The following is a 21,753-nucleotide window of genomic DNA, read 5'->3' as shown; positions in this document are numbered from 1 at the left end:
AGAATTTCAAGTAACAGAAAAAGATGGATGATTAATACATTAAGTTCACAGCAAAACATATTATTAGTAACATCATTTTTTTAAATAACCCAAAGCAATTTAATTAATTAAGGTGCAATTTGGTAGACAGCTAGCACCAATTATATTAGCCTCCGTGACACTATTAGCATGCTTCTGATAATGCATCAAGTCCTTACACAACACAAACTTCACAGCAGCCATTTTGATATGAAATAGTAGGTAAACACAGGTTTTTAGCGTATAATTAATTTGTTCTTGTTACAAAGGCAAAGGTTTAATGAGTGTGACAAAAGTATCATTGGATGTGTCTATTATTTTATGTCAAATTGGCTTAAAAAAGCAAACTAGCTAAACCGGTATAATTCAGCCACTGATGAATACATGGTGAAATTAGCTTAAAAGGCCCACACTGTTAAAAAAAAAAAAAAAATAAAAAAATAGGACAAACAAGCGTGGCAATCTTTAGAGAATGATTTCTGATGCTTTTAGAACCAATTTCAAATGGCTATTGGAGGATCAGCAGTTTTTACTCCAGTTAGAAAAAAAATAGTCTAATAGCAGTTGGTTGACTGGCCAGTTTCACTCTGTGAAATGTAACCAAACCACATCTACACAGACGTAACATTTTTTTAGTGCAGGGCATAGTTGTCTTTTGATAAATGTCTCAAATGTGCATTTGTAGTTTTTGCCAAGAAGTCTGTAGGATAAATACAACTCTCATTTCAATACTAAAGACTGGATTGATTCAGAGATGAAGAGATATACAGATATTTGCAAAGTCAGTTATTTCTTTATTTATATAGAACCCCTTCAAATATCTTCTTCACTACAGCCCATTTACCAATATCAGTAGAGATATTAGACATAAAAAAACTAAAAGAAACATCAGAAATCACTTTTTGGCAATCCATTGTGTCAGTTGAGCTACCACAAATAAGATAAAAGTGTAACCACATTTTCAAACACTGGGAGCAACTTAACAAATCACGCAGTGCATTGGGGTTTACTGCTGTATGACAGTAGAGCTTGTGACCAACAAATTTAATTTTCTCTTTGATGTTGCATTTCTTTTAGAAAGACGCATGCATTCCAAGTGTTTGTTTTGCCAGCGTTACAGCTGTCCATGAGCAACACAGACATTACCAGTGACCTGACGGCATCAATTCGTTTGTCTTCTTCCACGTCTATGTCAGCGATCACAGCACAGGTTTTGCTTTGTAACCTTTCTGTCCTTTTTCGCCATCTGTCAGATTGTATTAGGGCCATAGTCGCTCCCCTCCCTGCTATCAAGGCAAACCTCATCTTATCAAGCCTAGGAAAGCACAGAACACAACCCACAACCCCAATGGTTTAACTTGGAGCCTCTAAATGAAGATAGCTATGATAACATTTAAATAGTGATAACATGTTGTGATTAAATAGATCATAATCACATTCCCAAAGCACATGACTTAATGCCCCCTTTTTTCCCCAATGATGAATTATTCAATCAAGTTGAATTGGAATAGCTGGTCTTGGTAAACGAAGGTTTGTCTTTTCTGAACTGCCCTTAAACATTTCACCGAGGAATAAAAAAGGCAAAGCAACACATAACAGTAAAACAAGTAAAAAAAAGCATGAAAATCACTACAGCCAAGTTAACTCAAACATGTAAACAGCAGAAATTTACAGAGCAAGTTGGCTCGGCTGGCTTTTTTGTTTTATTGATTCCAATCAGTCCTCCCAAGAGACCCCGGGCATCTGTCTACAGTCACGAAAAAATAAAAGTCCACCTCTTTCAGTTCTAAGGTTTTAAATATTAGTAAGTACACCCCATGATTCAGTATCTTGTAGAACCAAATTTAGTCATGACTTTATCAATGTTTCACATCATCATGGAGGAAATCTGGGCAGCTCATGGGGCCAAAGAATTGCTTCAGTTCATTTTGCAGGCATTTGTTTATGCACAGTTGTTATCAGTTTGATGTTTGGACTCTGAGTGGACCAGAGCAACATTTTTATTTTCTTCTTTAGAAATTCTGTTGTAGATTCTTTGCTGTGCTTGGGATCATTGTCCTGTTTTAAAACCCAGAGTTGGGCAACTTTTAGCTGTAAGGTAGATGCCCTCACCTATTTTTTCCCGTGGCTGTAAAATAAGGCCAAATCATCACCCTCCACCAAATGTAACACTGTGCTTTATGACCAATCACCTCCACTTTGGTATCCTTTGAGATCTGCACAGTCTGAGATAGAGCCTTTTGTTCTTTGCAGTTTTTTTCTTTTTGATCATTGAATATATATTGACATTGGATTGCATTTGCTGAGATGACCACTCCTGGAAATCTTAGTCACAAATATTTGACTAAGATTTCCAGGAGTGGAAATCTTACTGTAGAAAGCTGAAACTCAAACTGTTTGAAAATGGACTTATAACCTTTCCCAGATTGTCTTCCCAAAGATCGTTGATGATATCTTTCCATCTTGGCATTGTGTTAAAACACCTGGTTGTTTACTAACCTTCCTGATTTCTATGGAAGCAGTAAGGGTGTACTTAATTTTTTACACAATGTTTTGCATTTTGGTTTGATTTTTGCTAAATAATGTTGTAATCATTTGTTTTTTTTGCATTCACCTCATTTTAAAACCAGCCAAGGATATGATTTGTATTTATTTTATTTTTTACTGTACAGTGAAAGCAGGACTTGATCAGCCATAATCATGGTTTGTTTCCCCATCTGTATGCTAAGATAAGCTAACTACAAGTATTTCTCACTTTGAACCATTTGTTTAAGGGCATATCAGCTTTTTGACAAACAACAGCCATAGAACGAATATAATGTAGGGGCAACAGTTCAGAAAGTGCATAAAAACTATTTACAGTACAAGTAATTAGGTTAATGATCGTGACTTCTCAAAATTGGTTTATTATGTTGTATTAATGTGCAATCATAAGCTTTGTTTCCTTGTTTTTTCCCTCATTTGCTGTGCTGCATCTGTATTTTTATCCTTCCAAAAGAATCCTTTTCTCTATAATTTAACCATTTATGAAACACTGCCAGCGTTCCTCTTTTCCAAGTCAGTTATTTAACTCTAACAGAGCATGCAAAAACAAATAAATGTGGTCGAGGGTTAAGTGTAGCCTAGTCTTACCCCGTCTTTAAAGATAATGCATGGGAATTAAACAAATCGAATTTCCCCTTTGTGTGCACGTGTGTGCACTGTCGCTGTGTGTGAACTGCAATGCAACATTTCAGGCAAAGACCTAAGTTAGGGAGTGGTCAATGTGAAGTAAGTGATTAGCGCTTCTCAGCATCGGGTTGCATGGGAAATTATTTCATGAAATCAAAAAAAACGTTCATGTATGGCAGGATGTCTGTCAGCGAGTTAATATGCCACACAGGCTCTTGTCTAACGGCAATTAATTACGATGAGGAAAAGAGTAATTTAATTTAGATGTAATTTCCTCTTGATTACTTGACTCTGTGGCTGATGACCAAAGGATTAGAGATGGCAGAGCATTTTATTTTTTTTGAGAAAAAGCAGATGAGAAAAAAATAAGACAATATGGGCAAAATATGGCGAAAAAACAAACGAAATCACAAGACCTTCTGCTGCTTGTTAAACTACTACTAACACACAGAGCAAAACAAAACTGATCTCAAACCTGCCTTTACATAAATGCTTTGTAAAATTCTACTACTGGGATGGAATATTTTAATTTCCTTCTGATTTAATTTAGCTGTTTTCCAGGTTCCAGCCAGTGTATCTTCAATAAAAGCAGGATTATGAGAGCAATAACTTTGCATGAAGAAAATTTCATTTAGGTCAAGAAAATTCCCCAAACAACCTGATCAGAAGGGGAGCTCTATATCTAGCTTACAGATACTTTGTGCTCCGGTTCAACAGGAGATAACATTTCAGGGTAGAAATTAAATCGCTTGTTGAGCGCTTCCTGCAGTGCAGCAGCAGCAGCGTCTCTGTGCCATGAAACAGAATTAGAAATCAATCTGCCTGTATGTTCCCATTGCTTGAGAAGGAAGCAGAACTGTGTGCTGCTCCTATGCACCAAAAGCTGTTCTCCCCATCCCCATCCAAAACACCGCACGGCAGGCAGCAGTAGGCTTGCGTATGCTCTGTGTAAGCGCAGTGTTTACTGTGCTTTTTAATTTTACCTTAGACTTAGATATGTTACATATGAACACGTTGACTCATGCCTCGCTTATTAACATAAGCAGTTTGGGGATATTTATTGAGAAAAGACCACTCTGCTGTCAAGTACAATTACGTGACTTTGATCAAGTGTAGAGGTCTAACATTTTGCAAAATGTGTTTATTAAATACACAGAACAGCAGACAAACAAGATAAAATACTGCATCAATGCACCGATGTATGCAGAAGAGCGTCTCTGAGTGGACAACACGTTGAACCTTAAAGCAGATAGGCTACAACAGCAGAAGAACACACCAGGTGCTCTTCCTGTCGGCCAAGAAGAAGAAAGTTAGGCTGCAGTTCATACAGGCTCACTAGAACTGGACAAGAAAAGTGTCACACTTTTCCCTGTTTCATTACCACTCACTGGCTAGTTGGCAGTGTTTGGACAAATGTACAAACCAATTTCATCTAGTGACAATCACCCATCTCTGGCAATCACCTGCAAACTGGTCGGGGAACATTTTTCCCTTGCGACCTGTGGCTAGCGGGCGCTTGCTGACTTGTCTTTAAGCCTGTGTGAGTGAGGCATTTGGGGTTGTCAAAAGATTTATAGCCATTTGGACAGTGGGCAAGCCTTTTTGCAAAGTCATAACATAACAGTAACATAGGACACCATATCAGCTAGCATATCAGGCGAGATGAGCTAACCCCCATCCCCACTGAAAATCATTTGAAAATATTGGCAAGTATGCTGCTGTAAAGAGTTGCATCTTAAAGACGGTATATCAAATGTCAACGTTGAATCAGATTGCAGGCAGTGTGCTTTGAATCCACATGCTGTTTAGATGTAGTGTTTTACATGCAGAAGCTACACTTCCAAAATTGCAAAGCCACAAAGAAAGAAAGAGTGAAATAGTTCACCAATCTGTCTCGCTAAGAATAGAGCATTGATGGGTTGGTGGGCGAGATTGAGAAAACGTGATAGATGCTGCGTGAAAGTGAGAGCCAAAGAGATTGAGATTAATTGCGGAGAGATAAAGGGGAGGGAAAATTACGATGTCGGCGAGCTTGTGGAAACAAAGGGAGGACAATGAGGAAGTGGAGACACGAGAGGCAGAAAGAGGACAGAAAGTGATCGTCGGTCAGTTTAGCTGTGTGTTTGGCAGCCTCCAGAAGGACCAGTATGGAGGAGAAAGCTTTTAGAGACAGGAGTAAGGTTTCAGTTTCTACAGTATGTGTCAGGAGAGCCAATCACACAATCTCGCTTTCAAAGCAAAAAGACGTGCCAGCGCTTGAAATTACAAAAAAAAGAGCAGTTTCACCTGAAATAGCAGCTTGAAAGACGCAAGGACTTTTTCTTTGATTAGTCATAGTGGATAAGAATAGTAATCAAGTGAGTCATCCACAGAAATAGCTTTCATTATCAAAAGGGCAGCGCGTGTGTTACTACAGTTCGGATGCTGCAGAGACTCAGCAACTTTCATTGTTATTATTCTAACAATTCATAGTCTTTGCTCTTGCTCTTTTTGTCCGGGCTTTTCTGAGCTAAAGTGACATTTAAGAATCTCCCTTTGGAGGTGAGTTTTCCCTCAAAGGATCTAAATCACTGTAAGCTTTCCAAGATGCGCCTGCCAAAATTCCTAATGTGTGTTTCCTAGCTTTGACTCAGAAACTGAGCTGGAAGTAGGGCATGAGTCACCACAAAAACACCCTCAGAACTGAAACGCAAGGTCTCTTTAATCTACTATAGTATAGTGTAGAGGACGCGCTTTAACTTGTTGCCTTTAAGTGTGTTGTTGCTGGGCTTATTTCTCCTGTCAAAGCACCCTTTAAAAACAAGAAAACATTATTTACAAGATTGTGAAGAGAGAGAGATCATTTCCTTTCAAAACATTTTCAGTTAAGAGTGAAGAGAGAACCTCAAAAATGAGAGAAAAAGACTTAACTAGATGGAAACGGCTCCTCCAAAAAATGTATCCTTTGCTATCTTCCCTCTGCATCACATCATCCTGTCTAGCCTGAGCTTTTTCAGACTGGGGGAGTACAACCTTCATATTATCAGTATTTAGGAAACTAGGAGAACTGCTACTGGCCGCCTGGCATTGTCCTGCAGATATACCGCTATCAGCTTATATAACGTCTTATCTTCTTTTTTTCTTTCTGAGAACCTGATGCTTGTAGCAATTTTAGAAAAGTTGTCACCAAATCTCTGGCTCCACTGTTTAAAATGCTCTGTGCACTGTCGGCCACACATGTAGCATCACAGCTTAGCAGATGTTGGTGCAGAGTCAAGCAGTCTCTTTGCAATAAATTGCTAAATATGGGTCAAACACTGGCTGAGTTTTCATCCACAGCTGGTTGCATCTTATTGTAGCTAACAGAGTGTACAGTCATATCTAAAAGCACATTTGCATTGGACTCTGTGCAGTCATGTAAAAAAACTAAACACACCCAGATTCATTGGCTTTAGAAGCAATAACTTGAAGTAATCTGTTTCTGCATCACTTTATCAGCCTCTCACATCTTTCCCTCATGCCTTTACAGCGTTGCTTCAGTTCATTGAGGTTTATGGGCATCCGAACATCCAAAGCTCTCTTAAGTTCCCACAACAGCATTTCAATCAGGTTGAGATCTGAGCTTTTACTGACTGGGGCAACTGCAACACTTTGATTCCTTTCGTTTTCAGATTTGATGCTGTGATTGTGATCGTTGCCCTGCTGCATCACAAAATTTCAGCTGAGCTGTCAAACAGATGGCCTCACATTTTAATATTTCGGTACAGAGAGGAGTTCGTGGTCAGGCGCCCAAATTCTGTGCACGGTTGTCGAAAAAATTGGTACCCGGACACTAATCAATAATAGAAATTGCTACTGAATTAAATATTCTTTTGCAACAGTATCAATACCAACAGTGCCATCTTCGCCTCCTGCTGCTGACACACAACCTCAGACAGACAACCTCTCCTCATTAGCAGCTGAAGTAGTTGACGTTTTTCTCACACCTAATGAGAAATTTCAAGAGGTCACTATAGCTCACATTTCAACAGCGTTGAACAGTTATCATAAATGTTAATCTGTCCGGGGCATGCGAGCCATTGAACTATTAGCAGTTAACCAAAAGTAGCATTAGCTATCATTAAGTTAGCGGCTAACAGCTATAGCTAAATAATGTGATAGCATTAATGTGGAAGGTAGGCAGTTATCAGTCCCACCCAAATATAACAAGAATAAAATTGTAAACACTTTCCTGGTATTGGTACTGAGTTTAAAATACTAGTCTTGTGACAACTAAAGCTTTGTCGCTTGAGTACAATTTGTCCTGCGTTGAGAAACAAAAGGCTAATTTAACATAATTTAAGTATTTGCTCTATTTTTTTTCTCCTTTGGTATACAACAACAAAGTAAAATTCACTGGAGGAAACACCTGTGTTATTTTCCTGAAAGACAAATATAAAAATGAGTCAGAAGCACTTAACATTACTGGCAATGGTGCAAGTCCCTCTGCATATTTTTCACAGCCTGGAGCTAGAGTTACAGGCTCAAAAATATTTGTCTGACGACAGCATACTCAGAAATGTGGTTGCTATTGGTCACAGAGTGTAGCTGGAATCATTTTAATAAGCAAAGGAACAAGTATTCTCATCACGTGTCAAACATATTTCCATTTCTGTCTCTGTTTCTTTTCCGTATCTCTGGCGTCCTTCCAGCAGGAGCTACAGCGCCATAGTAATAAATAATAAATAAACACACAGGAGTCAAGATTTTAAAAAGGAGGTCAAGGAAACAAAAGCATGGACGCTGAGCTAAATAGAGCAGGAAAGAGTAAGGTGTTTTAGACACATATGAGCTGGGGTGTGTGTGTGGGGGGGGGCTTTCAGTGGGACACACAAACATGCATATCTATGCCTGGTTTCCTTTAATCTAACTCTCTTGGTGCACTGCATCACATGATTGGTGCTTGTTTCTCTGAATCCACGTCCCTCTGTGCAGACAGACAGTGCACTGGGAGCGCTCTGCTGGCTCTGTTTTCGCAGTCATGGATAAACCTGCTCAGAAGATAAGACCATGTTCAGCTGAGGAGTGACTCACCCAATAAACCTGGGAAACCGTTTCTGTGTGTGTGTGTGTGTGTGTGTGTGTGTGTGTGTGTGTGTGTGTGTGTGTGTGTGTGTGTGTGTGTGTGTGTGTGCCTTCTCCTCACCGGTACTAATAATAGCAGGTAATAAATAGAACACAGACAGAACCAAAATGCCATCCCCAACACTGTTACAAAACCCAGAATAATGAGACAGTGGGAGTCGGGGCTTTGAATGGAATAACATGAGGAACACTGAGCTGCATTACGGAAGAAAAAAATACACCAAGTCGGTAGGAAGCGTGAAAATAGTCAAGATAGGGAGCTATACATGGTATCAAATGTTACACAACAACAGAACACAAAGTGTACTGTACTTTTATACAACATGCAGGCACTCGCAGTGTATGTAACCTTATTTTCTATACCACTAGATAAACTTGTAATGTACATACTGTAAGTGTCTTTACTCTGACCTGATGCTTTTATTCATGCAGTTCTCTTTAAAGAGACAGTTGCTGAAACATTTCCACTGAATGACAATTACCCATTTTGCTGCAAAATAGAGACCTGACCCCTAAAGTCTTTTTTTTCTTGGAAACACCTAAGGGCGCAATTAAATTTCACGCATTAAGACGACGAACTGGCAGAGGTCTCAGCTGTTGTCTGACAGTTCTGACAAGTCCTAGAAAACGTCCTTGCCCTACTTCAAATATGTAAAATCAGTTTATGTATGAATAATATACTTGGATAGGTGGGTCAATTCCCAAAAGCACTAATTAAATAAATTAATAATCTTGTTGCATTCTTCACTGCGCACAGTTTGTTCTCATTTTCCACCTTGTGACGAAGGAGATTTGAGCATGTATCAGAGATCCTGAGTGCTTTGCCACTGGGAAATTTACCCTGAAGCAGGTTTAACCAAACAGACTGATCTCAAATGATTGGCCTGATGAAAGACACAACACCAGCTCTCCAACTTAAGGGGTTGTGTGTGGCAACACTGATACTTAATCAGCAGTTCTGCCTGGAAATTTACAAGTAGCTGATTAGGAAAGGAATTTTATCTTTGTTACAACCCTAATGACAACTCCTACAGAAACTTGATTCAATGTAATTAAGCCTACCTTGACAAACGGTCAAGAACCCCACTAAGAGCATCAGATGATGCTGATGTTGTTATTTGGGAATCAGATAAAATAAATGTGCTTGAACGCATCTGTAGAAAAAAAAAAAGTTTGCATTAGACCTTACCTTAAGTGATTCTGCAGATCGCTGTAAATTGACTGGATCCAGTTCACAAAATAAGAACGTACCTGGTAGGAACTGTGACACAATAATACCACAAGTGCATTACCTCCTAAAAGCGATTTATCGGTAAGATACTGGCATATTCCTTCAATGTCTTTACATTTTGGTGTCTACCAGTTACCTTGTTGCTAAGTCACATTCTTCATCATTCTCCTTCACCGTGTTCACGTTTTGCACACAAACTGTATTGTTTGCAGCAGTAGAACCATCCATTTTTTTTACTAGATAACAAGAAGGCTGCTTGTGATCTCATTTTAAAAGTTATGAAAAAATAGAGCACAACACATGCAGAACACTGAAGTTACTGTATATGCATTTAATAGATTTGCGGAGTGCTGTGAGAGTCTGTGTTTCTCCTCAAGGTTCCCTTCCCCAACAACATCCAATCAAATCAATCAATAAGTCATTTAATGAAATAATCCATGTTGAGTTTTGGGTTCGTTTTCCTTTCCCATTCATGCATCCAGTCCAAGACCAAATCTGCATCAATATTGTGTGTTATTGGTTATTAGCTGGTCATCTTTTCCCCACATACCTACCCCCCTCTGGTCAATCGATGCTGGTGTCATTCTAAACATGGAGCACCAAGAGCTGACCGGACTAGGTCATTATTGACTGCCACAAAGAAAAGAAAGGACCCTAATCGAACCCGACCAAGTGAGAAGGAATGTTGTGTGTGGGTCACATGCCTAATTATCTGCATCTGATATGTCCTTCTAGCTGGTGTAAACTATGAGCTGATGACATGTTAGGTTGGAGTAAACAACCTTGTTTTTTTTCTTCCAGCAACAGGTTTTCAGTCTTTACCTGGTTAAGCTTTGAGAAACAGGCAAATTCCTAGTAGAGCAGTGACATAATCTTGTTGGGTGACTGTTACGTAAAAAGACCTGGACAGTGATTCAATTTACACCTAAATCAATTGGAATGTTGACTGTCTGAGTCTGAGCCTACCCTCCACTTAATCAGCTTGGAGATGCAATGGCCAAACTGATTCTGATACTCGGGATATCTATCAGTACTGAGTCACAAAGCACCATCAGTTCTCTCTTTTCCCGCAAAACATTGAAATCGATATAACACTGATGCCACTGTCACCAGGCTCTGTATCTACAAAGCTGCAGTTGACTCTATGAGATTCTGTTAGATGGGCTGCACACAATTGACCTGTGTGTGTGACCCATCTCTCCTGCTTAAGTGACACTTTATAGCTCAGTTTATCAGATTGGCTGCTAGTAGCTTATTTTTAATAAGATATTGTGTCCACGGTCATGATCTAAACCACTCTACTTTAGAATATCTTGTTATAGGACTGAGAACAGATTTCTTTATTCATATCTCGTACTGAGTCTCAGCTCATCAGAGGTGTGCTTTAAAAAAATCATTTCATAACCTGTTGCCAGCGCAGCAAAGGGAGAAAACTAGCGAACTTCTAATGCGGTGAGATGTGGTATCGACAGAAGAAGAAGAAGAAGAAGAAGAAGAAGAAGAAGAAGAAGAAGAAGAAGAAGAAGAAGAAGAAGAAGAAAGAGCCATCTACGATACTGTGATTTTGTTCCAGGCACAATGTGCTGCTCCGGCAGCTGAGAACATCTAAATTTAGATGCACCCCTTGTCTCCCCTTCCTCTTCTCTACCTCGTCAGCCCCTCCTAGCCTCCCCATCTGCACTTTCCCTTTGTTGTGCTCTCTTCATCACCGCAAACACGACACGAAAGCCCCCGTGGTGAAAATATCGACAGTTCTCCCTGCGTCAGACAAGTGTCAGCTGTGATGAGTGAAGCAAGCTCTTTGTTTGTGTCACTGTGTATGAGTGTGTGTGTGTCCACAGAGCCCTGGTTACAACAGCCATTTTAAGCTGATTTCAAAGGCAGGTAATGATAGGGGATAACAATGCAGAATTATGGTGAGTGGATGTGTTTGCATTTATCTAATGGTTGCTTTCTTCTTACTTATCCTTCAGGATAAGCTGTCGCTGGAGACAGAAAGAAAAGCTAAACTGCCTGGCTTTGTTACATTTGCGGTACAAATAAAAGCCCATTAATAAGTGAATCAAATGACCTTGTTTGACAAACATGCAGTCCTACACATATCAAGATGCGCTATAGCCAGAAAATTTATACTTCGGCTGCTATACAGTGTTTAAACACTGACCTAAATTTTTTACTTAAATAAATATAATGTCAAATTATAACTTACGGGACATGCCAAATGAGTTCAATAAAGAATCTGTACATAAAAGATGGATGTAGCTGCTGTGTCTGAAGAGTTGATACAGATGTGCTTTCTTTAAATGTTACAATTTCCCCCCTAAACTGGAGTCAGTTACAGAATTTGCTTCTTTCAGTTAAATAGCTCCAAAATAAAGTGATCTGCTACTGAGAAGCAGCATAAATAATTACCCGGACAAACCTGACATTTTTCACTTTACCAAACAAAACCAGGCCGACAGAGTTATATAACAAAACAAATTTCAAGTACTTACATCATTTCCCAGCATGTTTTTAAATTCACCAGACACTTGCACTTTGTAATTATCCCCATAACTGCTTTGATCCTCTTGCTCTTACCAGGGCAGCTGGCCTCTGGCTGGCTCTGAGCTCTGGACAGCCACTTTGCTTTTGTAAGCCTCTTTAAAGTGTCCATGTTCAGGCTGAAGGTGATTTAAGTGTCTGATTAGTTCTGTTTTTCTGAACATTTTCATGGTTGTCCCCCTACAGTTTACTTTGTCAAACTTTGTTTTTTCACTCTGAGTGAAGAGCTACCACACTAACTGCATGCTAGCGTATGAATGTGAGCATGCATACAGCTATGTGCCTGCGCCGCTGTGCATGTGTTGCCCATGCATGGAGCAGACCAGTTCATAATCGGACTTTCATTAGGCTGAAAAGCTGGTCTCTGGTTAGGGCACAAAACTGTCATATGCCAGCCGTTGGCCAATTACTCGGTGGAGTTCTAAGAATAAATCACAATTCTATGAAAAATAATATGCTTTAAGGTCCAAACTTAGCATCCCACAGAGTATCACAGTGTCAATTAATAGCCACTAGCTCAACTTGGCAATATACCATCAACTATCACAAAATGTGCATGGGGTCGTTGTAGCAACGCAGCCAAAAGTCCTGTGACATCATTTATATTCAACACCAACACCACAACAATGGAGGATATTGAGACGATGGTATACCTGCTGCTCGTTGTATGGCTTTTTGTCAGACTCGGGAACCACTGTGCTGCTTTTTGTGTAGCCATTTCCCATATTGCTGGAATGTATTTTCATGAAGGGACTCATGGGGCTCATGACTCATTAACTGAAGCCACTGACTAGCCAATCAGTGGCATGCAGTCTGTTGATGTCACATTTTCAACTCAGATTGCTTGGAACCCTGGCCGAGTAGTTACTAAAAAAGTACCTGGTACCAGATACTACCACTTTATGGAAAGCCCTAAAAACAGATTCAACCCACGCTGGTACTAGTGGAAAAAGGCTATAAGATATCTAGGGCTAGAGTTAGACCCCACTTGCATAGCCAAACATGCGCCATACGGCAATAACTAATTGCGAGGGGAAAATGTGCATTCTCCAACCGATTGCTGGGGCAGTCACTGTGAAATCGAATTCTCCACTCACAAAAGCCTATAGACCGGTCAATAATGCCCACTTGTAAGCACTGTTACCCAGGGACAAGTGTGTATTCTGCAACCAGTTAGCAAGTGATTGCTGGAGGCTGCTGGGAGTCACTAGTGTTAAATTTGGCGCAAAGAGCATAGCACAACTTCTACTTTGAAGGTGAATGTTCTCCGGTTTGTGCTACACCTTTTTTGGTTTCAAAACAGCTTAAAAAATAAATGGCAAGTGTTTGCAGATGAGTCAACGCCGTCTATTGTGAAATCTTTCAATTGCACCGTTTTGTCTGACTGACAAATATACACAACTGTGCAGGTACAATAAATACATATTTGACATTTTTGTTTAAAATAAAGCGCTCATATAATTTAAAGTACCGGTAAAAACACGCTGCTGCACAAAGCAGCAGAGAGCCAGATCTTGTGATATATTTCAACACTTACACAGAATTAGACACAGACGGTGTACAGCTAGGCAAGAAGAAAGAAAGAAACATGCAGACACGAACACTCTGTTCTGTAAAAGTTACAGTTTGATGTGCTGAGACGAGAAACAGAATGTGTAAGAGGACACGAGGAGATGAACAACTTCTTTCATACTGACAGATAGAGGAATGAAAAAGAAAAAAGGAAAAATTTGGCTGCACTCAAATAAGATGCATCCCCTGCTCCCCTTGCCCCTCCTGCCCATGCCTCTCAGCCTTTACAAAGTCTCAGTGTGTGACATGTTTTTCTTATTTTCCACCAGGAAAGAGTAGGTTTGTGTTCGCCACTGAGGCGCAAAGTGAGAAACGCTTTTCTTGCAGCTGCACAGGATCTGTAATTATACGCCGCAGGAGACGCATTAGAACATAATGCCGCTACCAAACAATCACCATGCGTGCTTGCTGCTGCCGCTGCAAACCCGCTGCAGAGTTCAACACACGGCGACGCTCACAAATGTGCTGCAGCCTTTCAAAAAGGACTCGCTACAATACTAACACCTTAAAAGATAAAGCTTGTTCAATCAAATACTGTAGCTGTCAAAATAACCCCAGATACACTTTAGAGTGGATTATGCTAATGTTAACTGTAATAATAATTATTCTGTTATAACAGTTTTAGTGTCATTTTAACAATTGCAGCAAGGTATTTAAATCAATTTAAAGGAACAAGTGTTAAAGAAAATTCAGGAGGATAAAAATGATCCTCCTTCCTCTTCGAAATAACAAAACCCCAATTTTAAAAAGAATCTAAAATCTTCAAACTTTTAAAATCACAATAAATCAGATGGGGAGAGACCAAGGTTAGAACTAAGGAAAGGATACAGAAAGAAAAAACAGAAGCTATGAGGATGACGGCTGGGGAAATGAGGAAAAACAGATGAATTTGCCTTGGTGAAAGTGTCAGAAAGGTGGAATCAGAAAGTGAACAAACATAGAGAGAACGACTGACAGATTAAGTAGTTTAGACTGTAAACTGACCTTGCTGGTTGAGCTGCTGTGTGCTCTTGCTCCACTGTGACAACCCCACAATGGCCACCATCTTGGCACCCAAACTGGAGCGCCGCTTCTTAGTCCCAGTCAGCGATGCAGAGTCTGGGCCCCCGCTGCCAGGACTTTTCTCCAGGCTGTACATGGCCCCTGAGATACTGGAGGAGCGCACCACGTTCCGGGCAGCCGTGCTCAGCCCGCTCAAGCCACTCATCCCTCCCGGGCGGGGCACCTCCACGGAGCTGCTGAGCATCATGGTCCTGTTGGACTGGAGGGCCGATGGGCTGGGGGGGGAGAAGGGGCCGGAAAGTTTGGCTTGACAAAAGAGACGAGAGAGGACAGAGAGTCAGGTGATCGTGAAAGTACAAATAGGGGAGAAGAGCTCAAATAAAAGGACGTCTTGACGTGCAGTATGTCTCATAAAACACAGTGGAAAAGCTTGTCTTACAGCCGCAGCAGCAGCTCCCCGGGGCTGAAGGACACCAAGTTTCGATTTCAACCACAGTTTGGTTTTACACACTTACTGCAGAGGCAGCAAAAATGAGTTCTTACACCATAAAAGACACAGTGAAAAAGTGAAAAGCTCTAAAAAGTCTTTTTCATCTTCAACAGTTTTGAAAACTGAGAAAACAAAGAACACAAAGGTCAGCAGGCGAGGACAGTGCAGATGGCAGCACACTGTCCAAGTGAGATAAACTATATCTGTGGCATCACACACACTCACGCACACAAATGTCAGGACTGGCCTGCTGTTGAGGGGTGACCCTGTCAGCTGGTATTTGTCTCCTGTATTTTTTTTTATCTTTTTTTTTTTTTTTTGTCTGACCTTAAACAGCGACAGATGATAAACTCCAGAGCCAAGTCATCACTGGCTGGCTGAATCATGGCAGTGCGCGCGTGTACTCGCTCGCCAAACTCTGATCACCTTTGTATTCTCAAACTGATGTGTACGCCACCTTTTGTACTGGCAGAGGTACAATTCTACTAATAAAACTTTTTTTTCACTAGCTATTAAATGGGATTCAGCCATTGCTTACACCTGCAGTTGTGTTAAGCCAAAAAAAAACAAAAACCATCTGTGACTTGGGACCTTCTTTAACTCTGCTCCTTTTCTCTCCCATCACAAGAGCGATCATACGGAGGCTAAACCGACAGCCTGGAGGCACATTAAATATGTAGTTGCGCTGTGGCCGACATTGTGCTTTTATACTCGTCCTAAATATTTCTTGTTCATCACTGCGCATTTTCTATAACGCTTATCTCATTGCCTCATAAACGTTGTATCACATATCACACTCAGGTAGTTTAGATGCCTAAACTTAAAGTAATGCAGATGAGAACTAGGTCAGAATTACATCACTTCGACACATCTATTGAACCTTAGAAGATAGCTCTCTTTCAAATGACAATGGCACAAATAAATGTAAAACAAAAAGAAAAGAGCGGTTTGGCCACCCTTTCTCTTGCAAATTTAAGACCTCACAGTAGGATAATATACTGCATTAATTTAGAGCCTTAGAGCTTTCAGCCAAGTGCCCCCTTGTCTTTGGGTCTCTTTCTCCCGGACCTAACTCACAATACTGATTCTCTCCCGATCTTTAAAGCCAGTCATAAAACACATATTTTATTTAAAAATGGCCTATTCTGTTTGAATTTGAGGTTATGATGTATTAGCTTTTTATTCTATGGCGTTTCTTAACTACTTTATGTATACTGTGATTTTGGTAAGTAATTCCTTGTCAGGTGTTCTTATTTAAAGGTGAAAGTCATCTGTACATGAAATGTATTATTAGTAGTAGTAGTATTATCCTATCACAGCACTTCACTCTCAGACTGTAGGCTTACTTGTTTTTCCTAGAGTTTTGAAAAGTAAGAGCCTTCAGCTGTCAGGAGACAGACAGCATCTCTACTTTCAAGATCAGGCTTCGAAGTTTTTCATATTTGATAAAGCAAATACTTAAAGTTGGATCAGCTGCCACAGGCTTAGGCGTGCCAGAAGATTTCCCATAATGCAATGAGCACCTCTTCTCCACTTCCCTCTTTTCAGTCCCTGCGTGTTTAAATGCCATGATTGCATGCTATTGAGTTTTGTCTTCTCTCTCCAATGGCTTCTGTTTGGTCCTTTCTTTCACATAGCTGCCCCTCACTGAGCCTGGTTGTGCCGAGGTCTCTTCTTCTTCCTTCCCACTGTAACCGAGTCCTCCTCATAGGGCATCTATTATTCTAACATCTTTACAGTCTAAAGCACTTGGAGACGATTGTTGTTGTGAATTGGTGCTATATAAACAAAACTGAATTAAATTGAATTTGCCTCCCTGTGACTTTATTTACTTCCCAATGGTGAAACGCAGTGAGGTCCAGCACACATCAGAGGAATAAATACAAATGTGGTTTTAGGGCTTTTTTGTTTGTTTGTTTTTTTACAGAGTGATCCAAAAACTGCAAGCACGCTTGTAACATTGCAGAGGTGCATGAGAAGATCATCTTAAGAGAAAGATCAGTCCAAGTGTATGTATAAGGTAAGGTTTTGGATTTTTAATAGAGTAATGTCTGGGATTTTTGGTCTTCTCGCATATGATGCTAAATGAAACAATTAACTCAGGACAACAATCCTTCATCTCAATTCAGCCAGACCTATTGGAGCAGCAGAATACAGTTAATCATTCCTTACAATTGTACTACAACCACTGTGATGCCACAGTGATGCATAGTAATGTGTTTGACGCACTGCAGCTGAAATTGCCCTCTTTTAAGCAGTTTTAATCACCCTGTCCTACCATGTTTACCATGCATGTTTAGCATGCTACAATGTGCTAGCCTAATCTGATGGTATAGGAGAGCTATGGAGTTCCTCAATGTCAGTAGAATTCATCATTTTAGGATTTTAAATGTCAGTGGAAAACTTCATGGCAATCCTTCTATTCATTATTGCCAAAAAAGCAGTGGAAATTTCCATCTCTCCAGCCGTCCCACATGTGTGGCTAAAAGACTCAGTCGGTGATCGCTGGAAATGGCACAAAATGAGTTTACTATTAAAATATCCCCACTGCTGGAAATCATAAATAATATATACATACATGCAGTAAAATATGCCCTTTATGCATTTTGGAAGAGAATACATGTAAAAGCAGTGTGTTTCATTTGTCTACGTGAATCATTCTCCCAACCACTTTCTGCCACGTCACCATAAGCCCAAAGTAGCTGGCTGATTTTTAGAAGAAAACAAAGCAAAAAAATGACCAGAATAGGCAAAGTGGATCATTTTGAGGAACAATGAACTGATGTAGCAAAGGGCAGATTTTGGTATTTTGTAATGAAAGTCATAATAATAAGCTGAAGAGGAGGAGGAGGGTGAGGCAGCGGGTCTGCATGCTTTGACATTTGTTACTGAGAGGAAACAGAGGCAACAGGAGGGGGAGGAGCAGGGGCTTGAAAACAGAAATCCAGGTGAACATGTACTCCCTGTATATTCTTCTCATGTCTTTCTCCTTTTCCCCTCTCTTCTCTTCTCTCCTTTTTCTCTATTCCAGCTCTCTCTTTTCTGGCTCTCTTTGAACATGCAGTGATAGAGCGGGAGAAAATGAGGATAGGATAGAGATAGAGAGAAGGCTGCGAGAGATAAATAGAATAACTGTGGGTTTTAGAGAGGACACACAAGAAAAGTGAAGGAAACGAAAGGATGGGGACTGAAACGTGGGAGGATGAGAGATGCTTCATAATGAATGGACAGTGTAAAAAAAGGGGGGAAACTGCACAAAGCTGCAGTCTGATCTGTGTGAAATAATGGAGAGAAGGAAAGAGGAGAGGGAGAAGAATATGACACTGACAGTGACAGTAACTGAGACATCTATCCCAGCCTCCTTATTCTTTCTAATGAGATCTTCCACAGTATCAGTGAGTGTGGATCACAGGCTTAAATGTGACACAAGCTAAACTGAATGTGTGCTTCATATATGTTAATTTACTACATTAATGAATTGCATTAGAAGCTAACAAAAGTAAGTATTTTTGTTTCTTTTTCACAAAGAAAGAGTTAGAAACAGGCTGTACATACAATCAGTTACAATTCATTATTACTTATTTTCATTCATTCGTTATTAATAATCTCAGACTCTCTTCCACCGCGTGTCTTTTGTCCTGTCTTCCTCCCCTCACCCCCAACCAGTCATAACAGGTGACTGTGCCTCCCTGAGTCTGGTTCTGCTGGAGGTTTCTTCCTGTTAAAAGGGAGTTTTTCCTTCCCACTGTTACCAAAATGCTTACTCATACGGGGTCATCTGGTTGTTGGGGGTTTTGCTTTTTTCTCTGTATTTTTGCAGGGTCTTTAAAATTTAAAGCATCTTGAGGCAACTGTAGTTGTTATTTGGTGCTAACTAAAAATTTGAAAACACACTTGATATAGAAACCAGCTCTGCAAAGTGGAGCCAATTCAGAAGGGACTTTAATCTGTGTTCATTGTAGTACCCAGCAAGGGGAAAACTAATCTGCTTGTCGAAACGACCTCAGTTGAATTGGCAATCATGCTCTTAAGGAGAGTAAAATAGAAGATGAAAAAGAATATTATTTTGGGTTTGCTTACATCGTGATTAACAAGCCATGTGAGATTCACATTCATGTCATTCAGATTCACCCATCTGGTTTAAAATAAAACAACAACAAAAACCCACAAGACAAAATACTGTCTCTGTTTTAAGGCTTCAGAAATGGACTTCCAGTGGGTGGCGTCACTGTGGCTAAATCCATCTTTTATATACAGCTATGGTTCAGAATCAATGTCTTAAGCACTTCTCCACTTCCTTACACTGTACCTTAAATATAGAGCCGTGAGACGTTATCTTAGCCCAGCGTTGCAAAAAGACTGCAGAAACAGCATACCTGTCTCAGTCCATATATAGTAAATCTGCCTACCAGCAGTTCTGGTTGTCTCCAGTGGTTTCCTGGCAACAAAGTCAAATGGTTTGGGATACCACGTAACTGCTACCCCCACAGTTTGTTTCAACTGTCAAATCTTTGTCGCATACCACACATCCCTCATTCTTTGCTCATTTCCTACCTATCAAAAAAACCCTTAACCTCCTAAACAGCCACACATTTTCGGTTTTTACATTTTGTTTTGTTAAACAAAGGAGACATAATGATGAGCTTTAAAGTCACTAAGGCTACGTTCACACTGCAGGCCTTAATGCTCAATTCCAATTTTCTGTCTGCTTGTTCACACTACAAATAAAATGTGACAGCAAACGCGCTCTAGTGTGAACCCTCAAAGCCGCCCGCGTGCGCAAAAGAAGACGTCACACACAACGCGCTCTGTTTAGACCCAGACCAAACAGTATTGTTTGACTGATGGCCCTAAATATAAAGACTTGTTTCCCAATTTTGCTTTAAGTTATAACGTTATTTTGTTATTTACATATGGCCTAATAATTATCCTTATTGCTGTTTTAGAGGAGCGGTGCTTCAAAGGATAGTTGCAGATTTCTGTCAGAACCTGCAGATTATACAGTACAAATAAAATGTTCACGTTTCTCCAACGTTGTCTTCCAAACAGTTTCACTAACATCTACACTGGATGGCCAGGAAGCATTCGCGATGACGTAAAAGACGGATTTAATGCGACATGACCATTCAAACAGCAGTCGCTTCTAAAACATCAGATATGTATCGGATTCAGCACCGCATACGAAAGTGACCCAGTTCGGTGCACACCATTGTTTTTCTTGTGACAATAATAAGTTTGATGTGTCACATGGCCCTCTTCCTATTGAAAAAACAAAAGTTGTATCCAAGATGGCCGACTTCTAAATGGCCACCATGATCACCACCCATCTTGAGGAGTTTGCCCCCTCACATATACTAATGTGCCACAAACAGGACTGATTGGAATGATTTTTTTCCCTTACAGTGTGCCATGATGTATCAAGCCAAACAAAATATAATACATTTAAAGTGGGTCAGATCATTTCAGTAATAAGTAATTCTTTTGTTCGTTTGTATACTGCAGTGACATGGTTACACCACCTACCATTCTTTCAGTCTGTCTACTTCTAAAATCTAAGATATAATGTCACCGCTCAATATGGCACTATGCACCTGTCCCCATACAGCGTTTTCCTCAACCTACAGGCAGACTCAGAGCCCATCCATCCTCATCTCTATGTCAGACAGCTCCCTCGCCATATGTCTCTGTGCTCTCTAACTTCTCATCTCAAAGCTCATTTATTTCCCCTCCTGTCAGCAAACCACCCTCTCCGCCCATTCTGGTGGCTCTGAGCTCACCCTCCACACCTCAACATAACCCGTCTCCAGCCCGCAGAACCCCTAGCTTTCACTTATTAAAGTGCATCAGGTGGAGTCAAGTAAAAGTTTATATCTATAGTACATTTTAACAACCTCAATTGATTAAAGTGTTGTACATGTTATACAAAACATACACTAGACATAACAGTTACTAAATTAACAATAAATATACCGTACAACTCATCCGGTAAAATAAAGTGAATAAGACTGCTTAGTCAAAGCCAGGGTACCCTTCTCAACTGGAACTGAAAGCAAACAGGAATAAGTAGGTTTTCAACTTTATTTAAAAAACAAAAAACAAAAACCTCTTTCACTCCCCTAAGGTTAAATATGACTTAAAGTTAGCATGTCAAAACCAATTCACTGTTTCGTTCTTTACCTTTTTTTAGGCTTTTGTGCAAAGTCTTTTTCTGCCCTGTGCCTTCACATGTTTTTAACACAGATTAGAGAAGCATCCATTAAAATATGAATTTGATGGTCCTCTCATTTAGCTTTCAGTAACAACACAAAGCATGTTTACCAATGTTCACGTGTTTCACAGTTAACAGCTTATTTTGGTAGTTAACTGGTCAGAAAGGCCCATAAAAAAACAAGGACAGCATTTATATATTCAATTGAGTTCAATTCAATTCAGTTTTACTTGTATAGATCACAACAACAGTCGCCTCAGGGCGCTTTATATTGTAATTAAGAGACCCTATAGTAATACAAAGGAAATCCCAACAATCAAATGACCCCCAATGAGCAAGTAGTTGGTGACAGTGTGAAGGAAAAAACTCCTTTTTAACAGGAAGAAACCTTGGGCCGAACCAGGCACCTGGAGG

General features: G+C 40.1%; 1 protein-coding gene across 1 annotated transcript in view; it reads right to left on the bottom strand.

The window, feature by feature from the left end:
- Positions 1-19,836, bottom strand: part of rims3 (regulating synaptic membrane exocytosis 3) — a 32,180-nt gene extending 12,344 nt beyond the window's left edge. The window contains exon 1 of the mRNA XM_042213984.1: positions 14,624-19,836. Coding sequence (XP_042069918.1) covers positions 14,624-14,888 — 265 coding nt within the window. The 5' untranslated portion in view covers positions 14,889-19,836. The remainder of the gene's footprint in view (positions 1-14,623) is intronic.
- Between the last annotated feature and the right edge of the window lie 1,917 nt (positions 19,837-21,753).

The sequence above is a fragment of the Haplochromis burtoni genome, unplaced genomic scaffold (genome assembly GCF_018398535.1).
Source record: "Haplochromis burtoni strain Fernald_Lab_line unplaced genomic scaffold, NCSU_Asbu1 Contig_506, whole genome shotgun sequence".
In the NCBI taxonomy this organism is placed as follows: domain Eukaryota; kingdom Metazoa; phylum Chordata; class Actinopteri; order Cichliformes; family Cichlidae; genus Haplochromis; species Haplochromis burtoni.
Note: the sequence above shows the minus strand (reverse complement) of the source record. Positions and strands in the feature narration are given on the sequence as shown.